The sequence below is a fragment of the Cryptomeria japonica genome, chromosome 4 (genome assembly GCF_030272615.1).
Source record: "Cryptomeria japonica chromosome 4, Sugi_1.0, whole genome shotgun sequence".
NCBI classification, from domain to species: domain Eukaryota; kingdom Viridiplantae; phylum Streptophyta; class Pinopsida; order Cupressales; family Cupressaceae; genus Cryptomeria; species Cryptomeria japonica.
This window is the reverse complement of record NC_081408.1, coordinates 341,615,190-341,636,503: the sequence shown is the minus strand read 5'-3', so window position 1 is coordinate 341,636,503 and position 21,314 is coordinate 341,615,190. Positions and strand designations below refer to the sequence as shown.

The 21,314-nt window shown below is 38.2% G+C and overlaps 1 protein-coding gene across 1 annotated transcript in view; it reads left to right on the top strand.

Annotated features, from left to right (window-relative positions):
* Window positions 1–20,952, top strand: part of LOC131063606 (cell division control protein 48 homolog C) — a gene marked incomplete in the record, with an annotated part of 79,745 nt that extends 58,793 nt beyond the window's left edge. Inside the window, 5 exon segments of the mRNA XM_059219819.1 lie at window positions 19,097–19,161; window positions 19,273–19,474; window positions 19,583–19,729; window positions 19,827–19,989; window positions 20,581–20,952. Coding sequence (XP_059075802.1) covers window positions 19,097–19,161; window positions 19,273–19,474; window positions 19,583–19,729; window positions 19,827–19,886 — 474 coding nt within the window.
* Between the last annotated feature and the right edge of the window lie 362 nt (window positions 20,953–21,314).

The window sequence follows — 21,314 nt, the reverse complement described above, 5'->3', positions numbered from 1 at the left end:
AATACAGATTACAACGTAAATTACCTTTCTATCATACCTAAACCTTTTCTAAAGTGATCAAACTTCACCCTGGAAAGAGGTTTGGTCAGAATATCTGCCGTTTGATCTCCTGTACAAACATATTCTAATTGAATTACATTTCTGTCTACCATATCTCACACATAGTGGTATGAGATCTCAATATGCTTGGATCTGTCATGGAACATTGGGTTAATTGAAAGTTTTATGCAGCTCTGATTGTCACAGTGTATAATAGTGGGTTTCATAGGTTCTCCAAACAACCCCACAAGCAACTTTCTAAGCCATACTGCCTCTTGAGCAGCCATAGAAGCTGCAATGTATTTTGCCTTGGTGGAGCTTTGAGCTACAGAGGACTGCTTCCTGCTGATCCAAGATATCATGGCTGAACCTAGACTGAAGCAACACCTTGAGGTGCTTTTTCTGTCAGTTACACTTCCAGCCTAATCTGAATCTGTAAATCCATGTAGGTTTATGTCAACTTTCTCATATTTGAGACCAAGGTTTAGAGTACCTTGTAGGTATCTCATGATGTGCTTTACTGCAACTAGGTGTATCTCCTTAGGTTCACACATGAACTGACTTAAGGCATTAACTGCATAACAGATATCTAGCCTTGTATTCACCAGGTACATCAGGGACCCAATCATCTGTCTGTATTGAGTAGAGTCAGTGGGTTGTGACTCTGCTGCTGCTTCTTTAAGTTTATGTAAATTGGTTTCCATAGGAGAGGTCATGGGCCTACAGTTTAGCATTCCGAATCTCTTCAATATATCCAAGGTATACTTTCCTTGGTTTAGTATAATGTTGTCAGAATTCTGCCATACTTCCAATCCTAGGGAGTAATGAAGGAGTACTATGTCCTTCATATCAAATTTTTTGGATAGATCTTTCTTGCATTGATCTATAAGATGATCATTTCCTGTGATTAATAAGTCATCAACATATAAAGTCAACATTAGCATATCACCTTTATTTCTTTTGTAGTAGAGATTAGGATTTGCATCATTTTTAGAGAAGCCTAGTCCTGAGAGATAGGTGTCAATTCTTTCATACCAGGCCCTGGGAGCCTGTTTAAGCCCATAGAGAGCTTTCTTGAGTTTGCACACATGAGACTCTGCATCATGAATTTCAAACCCTTCAGGTTGCTCTAGGTAGACTTCTTTTGACATCTCACCATTTAGAAATGCTGTCTTAACATCCATCTGGGGTACCTTCCACCCCTTAGCTGCTGCAATGGCTAATACAACTCTTACTGATGTATATCTGGCAACAGGTGCAAAAGTTTCTTCATATTCTATCCCTTCCTTTCGAGAGAACCCTCTAGCTACAAATCTAGCCTTGTGTTTTTCAATACTGCTGTCTATAGCATGTTTGATCTTAAAAAGCCATTTAGATGAAACAACAGATTTCTTAGTTGGCCTAGGAACAATCTCCCAAACATCATTTTTCATAATGGACTGATACTCTTCAGACATGGCATCCTTCCATACTTGATGTTCAAGAGCCTCTGATACATTGTTTGGTTCGGCTTTAGAGAGATCATTCATAAGGGCAACATAGCTAGTGAATCTGTTAGGCCTTTTGGTTTCCCTGAAGTTTCTTGAAGGAGCAACAAACTTCTGAGCTTCTGCTACAGTTTTGGTGGCCCATAGTGGTCTTTTCTTGAGGTTTTCTCTAGGTGGACTTTGAGTTTCACTTATAGTTTCCTCAGGATTCTCCCTCTGAAGCTCAGGAGTAGGATCTCTATCTATGGTAGGGGTGGGGATATAGACTTCAGGGTCTAGAGAGCTTTGGGCTCTTTTGAAAGCTAAGTCTTCTTCAAAGATCACATCCCTGCTTAGTTCAATATTCTTTTGACCAGGTATATAGATCCTGTAAGCCTTGGAGGTTTCACTATATCCTACCAAGATTCCCCTTTTCCTAGAAGGCTCTAGTTTTAATCTTTTCTCCTTAGGTACATGAATATAGACAAGGCATCCAAATATCCTAAGGTGGCTAATATCAGGTTTTGATTTAGTAAAGGCTTCCTCAGGAGTTTTATCTTCAAGATGAGAGTGGGGACATCTGTTTTGAATGTATACAACAGTGCTAGTTGCTTCTGCCCGAAGATTGATATTTAGATTCTGATCAAGAATCATAGCTTTGGCAGCTTCAATGATTGTCCTGTTTTTCCTTTCAGCTATCCCATTTTGTTGAGGGTTATAAGGTATTGTTAACTCCCTCTTAATCCCTGAATTTTTACAAAACTCTTTAAATAATTCTGATGTGTATTTCCCCTTGTACATAGGTATTTTGTACACGACCAAACACAGGTATTTTGTACACAACCAATCACAGAATAAAATACCTAAAGGTACCTTATCCTCTCTTGAATAAAGCTCCCGAATGCTGAAGATATCGCAGAAGGATCAATCGGAGAAGCTTCAATGTTCCTGTTATGTAGGATCTCTACTCGTGGATAAGCTCTTTGTGGTATGATGTGATTTTTGTTGGAATCACAAAGGGACTTACACTTGACGACCTAATCGTCTGATTTGCTGGAATCACAGGATTTCACTAGCCTAGATTTTTTGAAAAAAGGGAAAAAAGGATGAGGGCGAGGGAAGGATCTAATTTTGACACTAAGAATGTAGGAACAATGAATGACCTTTGATGAAATTCTAACTAAGTCTTGTCTTGACATCCCAGGACCATCTCCACAAGGTTAGTGCGATCTTTGGAGGAAAGTTTTATGATGTTCAGATCATCGCTACAGGCATAGACACCATCAGGCTGATGCATATCAATGAAGAAGCGACAATTGAAGTTAAGCTTAAGCTGAATGATTCCAGTTGACTGCACAAGGCAAGTCTGCAATCAACAAACTGCTAGTAGTATGGATACACAAATTTCACCATCAATCAAACACATTTCTTCCACTCATCTAATAACATGAAATCAAATCCGAGAAGTATAAAGACCATGCAAATTGTTGAATCGACCCATAGATTTCACCATTTCTTCAATGAAGTTTTACAAGTCTTTTACAACATCTTGGCAACAATCTTTGCCTTCTCTTTCTATTCTACTCTAATTGCTATTCTATCAACTGACTATTCACTATTAGCTAACTATTCACCTACTATCAACTATTGACTAACTATTCGCCTTTACAAATGAGGAGCCAGGGCTTATATAGCGCCCTCAATACAATTCAATGGCTCAGATAAATTTGAGATCAATGGCCGAGATTTTACAATGAAAACCCTAATTAGGGTTTGTTACAACAACTCAATTCTGGCCAATGAAATAATTGCATTATTTGGACACATGTCTTCTCTGGAATATTCGACCAATGGATAGCCGAGGTAGGTACATCGAAGTTTGTGTCTTTTTTGATGAGTCAGGTACATTGAACCTGGACATGCTGAGGTGGACCAATCCAAATGGAGGAGTGATGACTAGGATGCCACCTTGTCTGACACTTGTAACTTGGTAGATATTCAATTTGATGTTGCTGAGAAGCTAGCTTTAATTAACTCTTCTGAAACTGTTTGCTTCTTCAACAAATCCTTGCTTTAACTTCCTTTGTTTTCGATGTGCAGGATGGATGGTGTACCTTTCCTTCGAATGCTGGACTGGAAGAGTTCGTCCCTGATGATTCTAGACCGGAGAAGGCTGTCCTTGATGATGCCTGACTAGAGAAGGTCGTCCTTGTCTTGGTTTGGTTCTGTGGAGGTTGTCATTTGATACCTACACAAAAGCTTAAAGTTAGGGTTTGAGCCTAATATCTTAAGGTATAGGATTCAAGACCTTTCAAGGAAATAACTAAATATTAATTTGAAAATGATGATAAATAGAATTATGAATTTTCAAATTAAATTAAAATCAGATTGTACAAGACTTACATTTTCCAAAGGATTACTATGGAAAATCCAACTAAATCTTGAATAAAAATTTCAAGAATCTGATTCTTCATACCTCTTCCTTGAATTTTTAGCTATCAACCTTGAAAAATGAATGAAGGGAGATGAGAATTTGCTGGACAAGGACGTTTGATCTGAATTTCAGGTGCTCCTTTGGATGAATTAAGCTTCAATCAGCCTTCAAAAATAATTTCGCCTTCAACTAGCTTCTCAAAATCTGGAAATTCACCTTCAAACACCTTCCAAAATCTGAAAATTATCCTCCAACTTGCTCAATTTCGGACCTCCAAATCTGCTCTTCAAGTTCGTATGAGAGATAATGAAAGAATGATTTGAATTTGTTAAAATACACCTCCCTTATATAGGGCGCTCACCTTGATTTCCCTCAAGGCCGACTTGGCAAATAGGGAATAAAATAAAATAAAACTCCTCTCAAAGGATGACCGACTTGTTTGTAAAGGCACAATAATGATTTTTGAGCGCTCAAGCATAATTTTTAATTTTTTAAATTAATTCCAAAGCTCAAAGGTGGATTTTTTCATTTATTTCAAGGCCTAGAAATTAATTAATCAAATTATGAATGCCTTAATTTATGCGAACTTGTTTTAGTCTTCCAAATGTCTTGTAATAGGCAAATTTAGTGAAAGACTATAGGCTAGTTTAGGGAATGTTAAAGCTTGATTAAGGCTTGATGAATCTTCATTTTCCTTGGGCATTAAAATATTCAAAGTGATGGAGGCTTAAATTATTTCAAGGCTTATTTGAACCTCTCATCTAGGCTTGTTTGCTTCACGAATCAAAATCTTCACAACCTAGGTTTGCCATCACAATTTTGCAATTTGCCTTCCAACTTAGCCTAAACAAGGTGAATAATCTTAGTTACCGGTTCTTGCCTAAACTCGCTGGGTCCTGGTCCTGGTCCCTGCCCGGTCGTGGTCCCAGCTTGGTTCGCCCTGGGTCCCACCCGGGTCCTGCCCAGGCGGCTGGGTTCCCTGTGGGTCCTGTCACGCAGGACCCACAGGGAACCCAGCCGCCTGGGCAGGACCCGGGTGGGACCCAGGGCGAACCCAGGAGGACCCGGGTGAACCCAAGAGGACCCAAGTGAACCCAAGCCCGTGGGTTCCCAAAAACGGGGCCCACGGGTTAGAAAGCAATTAAAAACAATTAAAAAACAATTTTTTTAATCTTATTTTTACATCTAAACCCTAATCCGCCCCTCTATGATGCATTTCATGCATCAAAACATGCATTCAACCTATTCTACTTGCATTTATCTATTATCATTTATGTATCATTGTATGGGAAAGTTACATTGTATGTTTCATATTTGTATGTTTGAACTGTGAACATATATAATTTTGATGTTTGAAGTTTGAACATATATATATATTAAAAAAAATTAAAAAATATATATATATGTACGGACGAACCCGTACCCGTACCCAATTTTTTTTTTTTTTGGCCGAATCCGCGAATCCGAACCCAAATCCGAACCTGAATCCGAACCGGAACCGGTAACTTAGTGAATAATAGGTGTTTTCAAGGATTTCGCCCTGGACCCTTTGGAAGGGTCAGGAGTGATTTTTCTAATTAGGACTTGAGTACCTTGTTTTCTTGACTCCAAAATCTTGCGGAAGTTGAGCTCATGTTTGTTTTGACCTAATCAAAGTCTTGCATTTCAAATTTTAGCATTTCACATGAGTAAATTAGGTGAAAAATGTGAATTTCGCCCTGGACCCTTTGGAAGGGTCAGGAACGATTTTCTTTGCTTGGGCTTACTCCTCCATCATTTTATCTGGAATCCACCACTCAAGGCTAGGAAATAGTCCTCTTCTTTCACCCAATCCAAGTTTGACTTGTTTTTGGAAGGCAAAATAGGGGATTTTAGGATTTTTGCTCTGGACCCTTTGGAAGGGTCAGGAGCGAAAATCTTCCTCTGACCTAGAATCATCACTTTTGGAAGCCAACATCAACTCAAAGGTGGTCTCAAGGGCAATTTCTACCTTGGTCTAGTCTTGTCTTAGCATAAACTTGAAAGGAATACATAGGTTTTAGGATTTTCGCTCTGGACCCTTTGGAAGGGTCAGGAGCGAAAATCAGGTTTTAGGGCAATTTTCCCATCCTTTCATCTTCAAATCATCTCCAAGGCATAGAGCATCTTGCCTCACTCCTCTCCAAGTCACGAAAACCAAAATCTTGTCTTCAATTGCAAGGAAAAAGGAGAATTTAGAAATTTTGCTCTGGACCCTTTGGAAGGGTCAGGAGCGAAATTTTCATTAGGCTTCAAAACTTTCCTTCTTAGCAACCAAAATCCACTCTAAGGCAAACCAAATGCCTTCTCATACCCTTGTCTAAGTTTAGTTTTGTCCAAATTTTGGAAGAAAAGATGACTCTGAGGATTTTCACTTCGGACCCTTTCGAAGGGTCAGGAGCGAAAATCTCTCCTAGGCTCAATTCCTTCATCTTTCATGATTTCTTGCAACTTCAAGTCACTCCCAGGGGCAATTCCTTCTTGATTTTACCTTATCCCACACTTGACTTAGCAAAACTTTGATAGCAAAAAGAAGTTTTGAGAAAATTCGCTCTGGACCCTTTGGAAGGGTCAGGAGCGAAATTCTCAATCTTGACCAAAAATCTTCATTTTTTCAACTTGAAACTTCTTTGCAAGGTAGGATTTCATGTTTCATTGTGCTAGGAATAAAGTTTCATGTCCAAGAAAGGCTAAAAATAGGTTTACAAGGAATTTCGCTCTGGACCCTTTGGAAGGGTCAGGAGCGAAATTTCCTTTCCTGGCCAGAATCCTTCATTTTCACAACTTCTAAACATGCCCAAGGATTTCAATATGTTCATTCTTCCTTTCATCATGTCTTGGACACCTCAATTTGACCAAACCAAGCAAGAAATGTCTCTTATAGAGATTTTCGCTCTGGACCCTTTGGAAGGGTCAGGAGCGAAATTCTGTATTTGGGCTAAATCCTTCATTTTTTTCAGTTCAAAACAACCTCAAGAGGCAAAAGCAAGTTATTCTTCTTCCATCCATGTCAAAAAACTTGACCACCTTCAATGCAAAATAAGAGCCTTTGGGAATTTCGCTCTAGACCCTTTGGAAGGGTCAGGAGCGAAATTTCCCTTTTGGTCCAAAATCCTTCATTTCTCAACGCTTTCAAACACTTCAAAGGCAACAAGAATGTCCATCCTTCCTTCCAAGATACCCTGCAAATCAAAATTTAGTCAATCTTAGGAAAAAATGAGCTTTAAGAAGATTTTCGCTCTGGACCCTTTGGAAGGTCAGGAGCGAAAATCTCATTCTAGGCTAGATTACTCACTTTTCAAACTTCAGACCACTTCAAGAAGCAAACTTAGATCATTTTCCACCTGAGGAAGAAGGTTTCAAGGTCAAACAAGGTAGCGAATGAGGTTTATGATGAATTTCGTTCTGGACCCTTTGGAAGGGTCAGGAGCGAAATTCTCCTTTAGGCCAAAATCTTGTTCTTCAAAATCAATCAAACTCCCTCTCAAGGCAAAACATACCCATTCATCTCCCATCAAGCCAACGCCTAGCCAAAATAAGGAGGAAAACAAGAGTTATAAAGATTTTCGCTCTGGACCCTTTGGAAGGGTCAGGAGCGAAATTCCTAATCTTGGCCAAGATCCTGACTTCATTTTCACATTTCTTCATTCAAACAAGCGTTTTTACCTTCATTCAAGCCTGGGAATGCGTTAGTTCTAGGTTTTGGTCAAAGTAGAATGTCTTATGGAGAATTTCGCTCTAGACCCTTTGGAAGGGTCAGGAGCGAAATTCGCTTTGGACCCTTTGGAAGGGTCAAGAGCGAAATTTGACTTTTTGAACTCTCCATCAGGATCATTTTATGGAATATAACATTTAAGTATATCTTTTACTTTAAGTTATATTCCATATATACTTTCAAGATGTTTGAGAGTGGTTTCGGACCTCCAGGAGTTATATTACAAAATCTAGTTTTTGGAGGATTCTTCAGTTTTCCAGACTTAGTCAAATTTCAGGATCAGGACATTCCAGACTTAGCCAAATTTCAGGATCAGGGCATTCCAGACTTAGCCAAATTTCAAGATCAGGGCATTCCAGACTTCATCACTCACCAACTCGACCTAACTCAGACCTTCAAGGATGATACCCACTCGCAAAGCAAGACACAATTAGCAACAAGAGCAAAACCAGGCCCTAAAGAAGACTCTCAAAGAAACCCTAATTCTGGGGCCTGAAAGACTCACCTTGCTCAAGCAAAGCCTACCATCCTATTGATCCCTTGGCGACACTCAAAATGCAAAGGCTAACAGACAAACCCTAAACACCTAGAAAGCGAACCCCAGAAAGCAAAAAAAGTAGGGGTCCCCATTTGCAATGGGGCGATGTTTGAATACGTCACAACACCCCCCCATTGTCAGTTCTTAGGGTTTTAATTTTATTTCTTGAGTAGTTTTCTGTTAGTGATTTGAATTCTTTAAACCTATTAAGGATTTGTTTTGATTCTTTACATTTCAGAAAGTAGATCCAAGTTTTCCTAGAGTAGTCATCAACAAATATTACATAATACATAAATCCCCCCAATGAAGGTACGGACATAGGTCCACATACATCAGAATGAACTAACTCTAAAATTTTACTTGTTTTCCTAGTACTATTTTGAAAAGCACCCTTAGTATTCTTACCTAGGGCACATCCTGTGCATGCCCCTGAATGATATTGCTTTAACTTGGGTAGACCTGTGACAAGGTCTCCCATTGATGATAAAGCTCTAAAATTTAGGTGGCCTAGTCTTCTATGCCAGATTTCATTGGCATTTGTAGTCTCATGAATGAGGGCTAAGTTGGGCTCTGTACATAGCTCATACAAATAGCCTTGGCTTTGACCAATTGTTTTAGCTTTCTTGATGGAGGAGTTCTTTGGCCAAGCCAATACTTTGTTGTCCATGAAGGTTACTCTGTATCCATTGTCCTCTAGTGCTGATATTGAGACTAGATTTCTCTTGATGCCTAGAACATATAGCACTCCTCTAAGTTGTAATGATACACCCGACTTTAGTTTAATGGTGCAGGTTCCAACTCCTTTGATAGGGTGTGTAGAATCATCTTCGATAGTTACTTCCTCATCATTCTCCTCTTTCATGGAGTCTAGTACTTCTCTGAATCCTGTGATGTGTCTGGATGAGCCACTGTCGATCACCCAGGAGTTCACTTTGTTTGATGCTTGATTTGTGAGAGTTGAATAGAGTACATACTTCTCGGACTCCTCTTACCTTTTGGATTTTCCTGTTTTGGCAAATGTGGCTTGTTTAGCTCTTTTTGGACATTTGGCAACATAGTGCCCAAATTTGTCACATCCGTAACACTGAATCTGAGAGAGGTCCTTCTTGAAGGAGTTCTTGCCATGACAACCTTTTCTCTTCCTGAATTGCTTCTGCTTGCCTTTCTTGTTTGAGTTCGTATTTAGAACTTGAAGATCTTCATCGATGTTCTTCTGTTTGATCCCTTTCTTATTTTGCCTTGATTCCTCTTGGAGACAGTCTGCCTTTAGCCTATCGAATTTTGGGAAGTTATCCCTTGCACTGATGCCTTGGACGAATGTTTCCCATATGCTAGGCAACCCATCTAGAGCAATGAGGGTTAATTCTTTTCTTTGGATCTCATATCCAAGGGTTGCCAATTCATCCCGTAGGGCAGATATTCGCATGAAGTAGGCATTGACTGATTCTCCTTTTATCATGGCTATGTGATTTATTTCTCTTTTTAGAGCCAAGGTTCTACTGGCATTAGATATCTCAAAAGCATCTTCAAGTGCTTTGAACATGTTGAAGGCTATTTCATGTTTCCTTATAATGTGCATAATGTTGTTCCTTACCCCATCAACTATGATTTTGATAGCCTTATCATTTCCTTCTCTCCAAATTGCTTTGTCAGGTTCAGTCTTAGGTTCTTCAGTTTCAGTCTTTACAAATGATTCGACTTTATTTTCTTTTAGAATCATTTGAATTTTGAATTTCCATGCGGAGAAGTCATCACCTCCTCCGAGTCTATCTTCAAATCTGATAGCGCTAGCCATTGATAGGATTGTGATGTTGAATATATGCTTGATTTGAATTTTACGTAAAATTGAACAGCCTCAGGTTCGACTTAACTATAGCTCTGATACCATGTAAATGATGTTCAATTTACATTCAATATGCAAGTTATATTCTATTTGATATTATCTTGTTCTATGTATTACTGATTTAAAATATAAATCTGACTATCTTCTTTTGTATGGCAGGTGAGAGGAACATTTATAAATTTCGATTTCCTTTCTCACAAATGCCATTTGACATATATAGCGGGCTGGGTACGGTCAAGCAATGCCTTGACCGTCCATGTCTTTTGGACATGGCCGATCAAACATTACTTGATCGTGCCCCTTCGCTATAACAATAATACATGGCGTTTATTAACCAAATGGTGTATGCTTATATTTAACACTCGATAACCATCGGTGTATGCCAATCGGTGAAAGCTTGCCTTAACACCCGATATCAATCGGTGTGTGTTTATTATACCACCCGATAACAATCGGTGCAAACATAAATTAACATCGATACTAATCGATGTTCGGTCTACCCGATAATCATTAAATGAGTTAACCGAATTACATCGGATTGCAATGGTTATCCCGATTTGATAATCGATGAACACAAATAGTGTAACAGATTATTAAATCGGGATTCTATGATAATGGACAGTTAAGCATTTTGATCGAACTAATTTGATTGATCATATACAAATAAAGAATGTTTATCAAATGAGGGCTTGAAGTTATTCATCTTAATAATCAATATGATAAATGATTGAATGAGAGACTTAATTTATCTCTCATTCAATCATTTATCTTACCGAAGCTATCATGCATTAACAATAATAGCATCATATACATCAAGTTTAATATCAAAATGACAAAATATTCAAGTATCATTGTTTCAACTTTCAACAATATAAACTTAAAGTTTAATCATCAAATGGATCATCTAATTCATCCTCCTCCTCCTCCTCATTGACATTGACATTAGATGAGCCAATGCCACTTGCACTTGCGCTATAAGTTGGCTCAATTTCCGAGTCATCAAGTGTCAATGCAAGAAGCTGAGTAGCAGGAGCATCCAAATCAGTATGCTATGGCTCTATATCCCAAATCTTCGTTTCCCCTTGTGTGTAGTCACGTTGTTTGTGTGAAAGAAGATGTAGGTTGGAATGCACATATACTAAATTCTCCGCTCTTTTTGATAGCAGCCTATTGCGCTTTACTAAGTGGATGAAAGAGTATGTGCTCCAATTTCTTTCTGAAGCAGATGAACTAGCAACCTATGAAGACAAAGTAAACAATTAAAGTTATACATTAATAAAAATAAAATTACTAGCAACCTATGAAGACAAAGTAAACTATAAATAAACTAAAACTTGTAAATTTAAAATTTTAATTAATTAAACTTACTTGTGATAAAACTTTTATAGCTAGGGGTTGTAGGTGTTGGAAGCATGTTGCATGGAAGTACCACCAGCTATGAGCATCCTTCTTGGATCTATGACGAAGTGCATCAACACTTAGACCATTCCCATTTGCGAATTCTATGAACTCATTTGTAACAACATCTCGCAAATCATCATCGGGATATAGTCTAAAAAATGCTGCCTTGTACCCATCAGATTCTTCTAGATCTCTCCATGGTGGAATCCTTCCTGGTTTATCAAGAAACTGATTGCTATAGTACTTAGGTGTCAAGGCATAGGCAAGAAGGTGCAAAGGAGTGGTCATCTTATTCCACCTTTCTACAATAATTACTTCCAGTTCTTTGAAGAATTTCTCCTAGGGATCATTCTCTTTTTCATTTATAGTGACCTTTATTTTTTCAAGCATTGAGTCAATGCCATCATAAATCTCACCTATGCAAGGCCTATCCATGTCTGTATAGTGAATCATGCTCATGATGGGCTCAGTGATACTTAGGAGATATGTAACAAGATCCCAGGAGATATGTAACAAGATCCCACCATTCCTCATTCAATATTCTATCCCTAATTTTTTCTGCCCTCTCAGTGCTACTCTGCTTCCATACAGTCCAATTGGTGCTGATCACCATATTGCATAGTGCCACTCTAACTTTCACAAGTCGTCTTAAGACGATTGTGTTTGATGCAAAACGGGTCTCAACAACCTATAACACAAATTAATGCCAAATGATTAAGCCAAACTTTAAAGAAGAATACACAATATAGCCTACACAATGATATTATGAACACTGAAAATTAAAAAAAATCAGAAAATGTAAAATTAAATTACTATTTCACTTACCTTCAATAGCTCCAAATTCGAATAGGTTCTAAAAATCCCTTGAGACATGTGGTGGTTTGTGATGAACAACTGGATGTCCTCAGCCTCTGCATACACATCTCTGATCCATTTTATTTTTTGCCCAATCCTTTGTAGCATAAGATTGAGTGAATGTACCGCACAAGGTGTCCAAAAGATGTGATCATAGTGTTGCTCAACTAACAAACCAGCAACTCTACAATTTTTTGCATTGTCCGTTATGATTTGGACAACATTGCGGGGTCCCACAAACTCAATGGCAGAGATGAGAATTTCTGCAATAAATTGGCCATCTTTTATTTGGCCCTCACAATCCACAGCTCTCAAAAACATTGCCCCTTTAGGGGACACCGCTATGACATTGATCAAGGGACGGTTTTTAGCATCTTTCCACCCATCTGAAACAATTGTTACACCTGTCTCAACCCATGAATCCCTTATGGGTTTCAATGCATCTTCAACCGTTTTCACCTCTTTCTCCAATAATGTTCCACGTACCTTCTCATAACTGGGGCCCTTATACCCTCTTGGAGCCTCATTAACACTTTTTATCATTTGCTTCCAATATGGGGAGCAAACAACATTGAATGACAACCCATTTGCATAAATGCACCTTACTATATCTTCGTCAGCATTGTCTCTACTCTCATTTTTGAATGCGGTTTCTAAAGGCCCCTTTGTTCTTGTACTTGTCAAGGGTGGTTCACTTTGAGGTTCATTTGTGGCAAAGAAGGGGTGGTCTTCTACTACAATACTGGGATTAGAAGGGCCTTGCATTCCCTTTGTTTTCTTTGATGCGGTTTGGTTAAATCTACGGGCTTCCCTCTCTTCTGCTGCCTCATGCTCCCTAATATATTTCATCACTGTCTCATCTGGTATAGGTTTACCATTTTTTCTAGGGCATTTTTTGATGCCTCTTCCTTTTATTCCACACAAATGGCCTACCACCCGATAATATGAACTATTACGTTCAATATCACATCCATGGCATTTCCAACGGAATCCCCCACCTCCCGGAAGTTGTTTTATAATGTCCACATATTTCCATAAGGGAGAATTTGGATCATTTCTTTGTTTTGCAATTATTTGTTCATTGCCAATGGAGCAAGATGTAGATGCCATACTAGTTCCTATGGCAAGAAATAATATAAACATATTCAAAAACAAAAACTAAATAATGAAAAAAAATTCAAGTTTCATGTTTGACAATTTGTGAAACAAAAATAGTTGGAAAAAAATGTTTAAAAACCTGCCTCTTGCAGCCAATGGAAGCTTGAAAATGTATGGAAATGATGCTGCAACACTTGTTGAAGCTTCAAAAATCAGTCTTCAACTCCTCTTTGATCTTGGAAGCCAAATTTTGTTCACCCTTTGTTCAACCTGCTCTCATAAAACTTTTGTTTGCAACACAAATGAGGTGAAATGAGTGAATAAAATGTTTTAGAAGTCACTTTTAGGTTATAACTTTCACTTTTTACAAGGCGGAATTGAAAAAAAAAAATTAAATTTGCATTATTTTTGGACTTTACGGGCCGCCCAGCCGCCCGGGTTCGATTGGGTTTGACTGGGTTCGACCAGGGTCGAACCCGCTCTGGGTTTTTCGAACCTTGGTCGAACCCAGTTCGAACCAGACTCGTACCACAGACCCGGTTGAACCAGGACCCGTACCAGGGGGGCCCAGAGGCAAACCCGGTAACCTAGATATCATGCTTGACCTTTATTAAGTCAGCTTGGTTTAATTTAAACTTGGCACCATTTTATGTTTTATTTCATCTAATGTGTGGCGTGTTCTTTTATAGGGTCGGCCCTATTTGAAGGGAACACACAATCTTTTAAGTGTGGCGTGAGAAAGGTCCTAGCCCTAAAGGGTACACGTTACCCTTTGAAGTGAGAAAAGGGCCCAGCCCTTAAGCGGATTCCAATGTTGCCATTGGCAATTGGAATCCTCCTCCCTAGAAATAAAAATAGAAAACTAAATACACATAAAAAACAACAAAAATAGCATTTTTTTTGATCGGTAATTGGTTCCTTATATTAATTAGGAAAAAATTTTACAATGTCTGTATCATGCAAGTGTAACAAACAAATACACAAAAAACTACCCATAAACTTGTACCTCCTAGCCCCAGCCACCCAGAAACTATATGCCATTCTTTACAAAATGGGCTCGAGGCCCCTTTACAAAATTCAATATCAGCTTAATAACATTACTTATCAAATTTAGGAGCTCGACTCTTGCATTGCAATTCCTTTCCCACTGTCCTCTGTCGCCACAACCCCTGCCTTCTCACTAGGTACCATGCTCTGCGTATCCGCACTCAAGGAAGTTCCGCCCTTCAGGAGTCGTCGTCGTTTCACACTATAAGAGCCCACAGGACTGCCACGCTTCTTTTTAGGAGGAGAAGTCTCCTCTGCTTGCTCCTGGTTCTCATCCCTTGGCAACCACTTCGCCACCTCATCTTGCACCATTTGAGATTCCTTGGACTTATGGAAGTCCTTTATGCCTTGTAACTCGATTTGAGTAGAAGGTCGCCTAACCTCTTTGTTGCCATTGGCGTTCCAAAGGAGGAAGGGCCTTAAAGGTGGAATAAATTTGCCTACATGTAGCATATCTCCTACTGGACACACGAACCCTTCACCTTGACAAGCCATGCCAATTAGGTTTGCTAAACCCCAACACCAATCTTCCTTCACGCAGTTGTGCATGAGCCAATAAACAGAGTCACTCGTCTCAAGCTCTAAGCACCAGACCATGAATAGGGAGGCAATATCGATATTGGTTTGATATCTGTATTGGGCATTCAGATATTCATCCCCTAGGACAATTTTCACCCTTTTCAAGATCGTTTGGTCTGCAATCTTAAAAACACGAGTTAGACGATCATCGGAAATCCTTCCCCAAAAGGCCACCATGGGTTTGGTGGTCTGCAAGGAAACATTCGCTTGCATAGTGCTACCTTCTTTCCCACATAGGACTAGATATTCTTTCTTCACACATACGATACTTTGCTTAGCTTGGCACCTTAACTCATATTGTAATGCACCATCCGTCCACATCAGTTTTTAAAAGCCGTCACCAACCTATCATCTGCCAAGCAATAAGTTCAACTTGAAAGCCCATTAGCCACCTTCTCGCCGTGTAAGTACGGGCTAACTGTTGCAATTAGAAACTTGCCCTCTTGCACGTAGCAAAGCTATCGACTTGCTATTTTCTAGCAGAATTATTACTTCTGCCATCCACAAACAATTTGAACTCCTTGGCTGCGCATTTATCTAGCCTCCACCTCATCCAATCCATGCCAACTTTGTACTTCCACCCCGCTTCAAAATTCCCCCCTTGTCCCGTCGCATGCGACAAAAGTCATGTCGATTTCCTAAGAGCCATCATAGCCGCCCAAGCATGACTTACTATTAATGTGATCTTTTGTTCTTGATCTTTCCATCAACTTCATTTATCATTGCCTTCACCCACTCTAATTGACCTCTGCATCTCTTAACGGATAATTATGGCCACTCAAATTTGAATTTGCTACTAACTTACCCCACATCATGCGACGCTTTGGGAGCCATGTTAGACCACTTTGCTTTTCCGATTTAAGGGAGAATGCCATATTGGCTCTAGTGTCAGCATCGGTATTGCCCTCCCTTAGCACATGGGATATTTTAAATTTATTAAAAAATGTAACATTCTCTTTATAATCGGTATGACTTTATTAATTTTCCAATTATCCGCATGCCCTATTGAAATTGCATTCACAATAATCTGTGAATCCCCTTCAAGGTGAAGGTTATTCACGGCCAACTTTTTTGCCATACAAACAACTAGGAAGGTTGCATAGACTTCTTGTTCATTATTAGAGCCCTAGCCTAGCCTTTGGCTACAACTAGCTATGACTCTTCCCTTGCAATCCCTTGCCATACAGCCTGCACCAGTTGGACCCGGGTTTCCCTTTTCAGCACCATCGAAATTCACCTTGATCCAATCTTGGTTTGGTGCATGGGAACTTGCCTCTTCCAAAATAGTGGAGTTTTTGGGACAGCCATGTCCTTGCAGTGCCAAAGATGCCCTTAGGGACTTTTCCTCCTGCAGGGGTGACCATAGGACTCCTTGCCATATAAAAAATAAAAAATATCAAAATTATGGTTAAATTCTATAAGTTTTCTTCATAGAGGGGGATATGAGAAGGAATTCCTCCTCACTTCTTTCATCCATTTCCATCCTTTCTTTTCAAGTTAAGTGTACTGGTCAAATTCCTTCATTGTTGGGCCTTGTCAAAAGAACTTTCCATGCTTGGGAGACCTCAACTTGCAAATATTTCAAAATTGCAAGTTTTTGATTCCATTACCGTTTCTTAGGAAGAGGCGAAATGAAAGCAAAGAAATAAATTAATGTCTAATGAAATATTAAAAAATATAATTTTATATATTAATATGTTAATATTATTAATTATGGCTCCCAATGCTTCTGCTCTTGTGTATTGGTGCTTCTTCTGCCTCAATTCCTAGCTCCATTACCTTCACATTCTTTGTCAAAGGTTTGTGCATTTTGCCAATGATTTCTAGTCTTTATTGATGTTCCTAATGGCATGCCTGTGTGCACCTAGTGGGTCAATGTTCTTGTGGTTTCCTTTGAGGAAACAGGCTGGGTGATTCAATCGCTGAAGGGTTGTGTCAGCATTTAAATATGTCTCTTTGAATACAACACAAAATTGAACAACACATGGGGATAAACCTCTTTCAAATTAGTAGGGGAAAGCTCCCTGAAAACTAAACACTAGTCAATCCTAAGGTTACAATATCATCAATGGAGTTTTGCATAAAAGAAATAACTGAAAATAAACTTTCACCTTAATTTTTGGAGTTCGAGCTCAGGACCTGAAAGGTTCTTCTTTAACAAACAAGGTTTTTTTCTGAATAAAAGTTTGCAACTGAAACAAAGTAATTAGATCATGAATGCTTGATTGGCTGAAAATAGAGACCAATAGATTCACATACACAAGAAAGGATTTAATATACACTAATTCTAAGTTAACAACATCCACAATGCAAAATTTAAGAAAGATGAACTCTTAGAAGCACACACAATTACTTAATAAAGTGGAAAGAAATCTACTTTAAAACAAATCTAATCTAAACAATTAAAAAATTATAAACTAATTAAAGGGAGCTAAAAATAGGCCCCTCATCCTCACATGGAATCTAACATGACCAGAAATAACAATTGCTAGAAACAGGAATTTGCGTATGAATGGCCTCCATGGTCTTGATGTAGTTTCTTGCATTGAAATTTGGCAAATCCTCTAAAACACTAACCAACATGAATATGTTGATAACCTCACCAATCCAACATTAGTGACTTGATATTAAAAAAAATGGAAGATGAAACCAGTGATATGCCAAACCTTCAACTCTAGAACCATGGACAACCTCATCACCTCGTCGCCCCTCTTCATATCAATTCTTTGAGCATAAATTTTTTTGTTGGGCAAAATTTTGTATGTGAATTTTTCTATTGTATGAACTTTTGTGTGTGATTTTTGTTGTTGTATATGAATTTTCTGTTGTGTGAACTTTTCTGTTGCATGCAAATTTTTGCTATTTGTGAATTTACCTTCACTTGGCTCTTTTTCCTGCTGTGATTTCTCTTCTTTATTTGGCCTATTTGAATTTTTTCTTAGGCTTTTTGTTGTATGAATTTTACTCTCATATCTTGTCCGTGAAACCCTAAGGTTCCGTTGTGTGACTACTGCATGCAAATTTTCTTTACTCAATTCTATTTTTTTGCTGTGATTTTTCTTCTTTCTTTGATGTGTACAAATTTCACCCTAGGGTTTTCTTGCTTGCAAACCAGTCTCTACTCTGCTCTAGGGTTTTAACAACATGTGAACTAAGGTTTCTCTGAGAACATAGAGTTTCCATTAACATAGGATCTTAAAACTCCCCGCCTTAACAAGGCTTTGTTACCACAAAACAAATACATGTGCCTTTTCCACTGTATGTTTGTGATTGAAATTCTGGGCCATAAACTATAGGATCTTTTGTTACTATTTCAAAAACAGCCATAAGAGAAAGATGATATTATTGCTGATTTGTAGGCTAGGATAACTAAACTTGAATAGGTTCAATGTCATGGCCCTGATCTAATACCCATTTTACGAACAACAAAATTGAATATGAAATCATCTTACAAAGTAAGACTTCACAATTTCATAAACCAACCAGAATACTTTAATCGCCCATCTCCTGGATCTGCAGCAGTATGAGGATCGATCCTCTTCCCCATGGTATGTATATCATATTCCTTGTCATTTGATAGTTAATAAAAATTGATAAGGAGCGAGTGAAATAAGATTATCATTGGCAATTAGCAAGGAGCGATTATCATTAGTTAAGTTAATAGAAAACAATTTACAAAGAGGCAGCGACCATTCTTGAAGAAACATCTCCCTCCCAAATCATTGTCACCCGTAGGGAAAAGTCAGGACCTTCCAGTACCAACCGAAGGATATAAAGGAGCATCCTAGAATCAAGAGCCATCATGGAATGTGATCAAGGAATAAAACTGAGAGGAGAGGATCGGGCATTATAATCCAGTGGCAGCAAATTAATATATTGGTATTATGTATCTCAAATATGCATTAAGGTAATATCTGCAAATATATGATCTGAAATGAGAAAGTGATTCTGACACAATATTATAAATGCAGGAGGTTCCAATTGGAGAACCACATTTTAGTATTATTTTAGCAATTTGCTGGATTAGTTATGTTGCTATTTTTTCTTATTGGCTGAAATGCAGCTTCTCATAGAGATGGATGGATCAGAAAAGCGCAAGGGTGTTTTTGTAATTGGAGCAACAAATCGGTACATATCATTTGTGATGCAAATGCATTTTTCAAATGTTTATTATTTGAGTTACTATCGTTTCTAGGAACTAAGCTGTCACTTTTTATTTTTCTTATCTACTAATTGCAGTCCAGAAGTAATGGATCCAGCAGTTTTACGGCCAGGACGATTTGGCAAACTCCTTTATGTTCCGATACCAGATGCAGAGGGAAGAGTTTCAATATTAAAGACCCTTACTCGAAAGCGACCTCTTTCTGCAGAGGTTGACCTTAATTACATTGGCCACAGTCAGTCTTGTGAGAACTTCAGTGGTGCTGATCTTGCTGCTCTTGTAAGTTTTATGGGTGTTGGCCACACAATATATTTGATTCCTTGTTATGTAGTACTAGTATAGTTGCGTGTTTTTTGCTATTACCATGACAATGCTTCATTTTTTTAGGTTAATGAAGCTTGCATGTGTGCATTGCAAGAGAGAATTACAACAGCAGTGGAGGCTGATTCAGATGTTAGGAAGTATGCTTTGGTGGTTAATCTATCACACTTTGAGCAAGCTTTCAAGAGAGTTGTGCCTTCTGTGTCTAAAGCGGTAAGTTATGATTCTATACAGGTTTCTTTGACTCAAATAGGATCAGTAAGGCTTATTTAAAAATATTAACTACTATATGTTTTTCCTCTGTAAGCAGCAACGGCATTATTATGAACAAGTATATCAAAAATTTATGGGGCTGACTGGAAATCACTAAGAAAATATCCTACAAGCTTTTAAAAACATGCCAATTAAATATTTTGAAGGATTTATTTGTGTCAGTGGCTGATAGTGGCTTCTTTCCATGAGAGCAATTAAAGGTGAGCAACTTTATTGTTGTTTTGTATTATTACTCGCCACATTTTCCTGTTGGCAGTACATTTTTTTTGCTACAATGCATTTTTGAACTAAATGTTGTTTCATACTAGTTTTGGAATTTCCAACAATGATTTCAAGCAGTAATTCTCTTTGATTTTGGGATCTGTTGTAAACACATATTTGCATCCAAATTCTAATCTGAAACTTTTTTCTTGATTTATGCATCATATATTACTCATAAAATACAAGTTAGAAAAGCAAGCATCTACGTTCTTAGAGTCCACGTTCTTTTTTCCATTTGCTCCCAAATTACCCTTAAGATGCTCTATGAAATCACTTTATTAGGACTTTGATCCCATTTAAATGTTCCTTTAATATCAAAAGTGTCAAATGTGTTTATATTGCTATTACAATATTATTTAATGGTGTTGTATTTTGGAATACAAAAACTACTATCTGAAATCTGAAATTTGAGTGTGAAATATCAATTATGATTTCCATTATCTGACATCTGTCATAAGCATATTGATTTTGAAGATGTTTTGCCAATTATGTTTCTACCTTGTTTTACAAATATTTATTTATGGTCACAGATATACCTTTTTGTTTGAACAGATCCTGTTTGAGGTTATGGAGCATGAGGGTCAGCTGTTTCAGATTCTTTTCAAGGGGCTGCACATATTCCACAGAAATGAAAGCATTTTTTGAAGATTGTATTCCTGAATTTATATATTTGTATCACATTGGTAAGTGACAGTTGGAGGTGATCTATATGTTCCTTTTTTTTATGCCTCAGAATATAGCGTTGACATCAAAATTCGGTTGCACAAGTCAGCAATTAATTTCTTGTAAATAATACGAGGTAGAGAGACAGACAGAGGGAACCTTGTGCTGAGGATCCTGCAAAATTTTGTACTGTGTTTATTTCATTGGCTTATTTTGAATGGCACGCCATTGCAATTTTAGAGGTCTTTTTGTAAGTTGGCCCTTGCCCTTTTTGCTGCTTGTTTCTCGTGGCAAGTGCAAACTTCTTTTTCCTTATGTTTAGCATGCTTTAGTTTCTTATGAGTGTCCATACAGAGATATTTTATTTGTCATTAGTTCTTCATACCATCGTGCTTGAAATCCTTCCTCAGCTGCAATTTTGTTATTAATATGTGTGTGTCTAAGCATTTGGTTTTGGATTAGATGCTTGTTTGAATTGATGTTGAAGTGTTAGCAGTAAGCCACAAATTACAGGAACCTGCAGGGCATGGGATTTTGGGTGCTCATTCCTTGAGTAATGCTATTCTCTTGCAGTTGATTCAACTTGCTCTTCCAAAAGTTC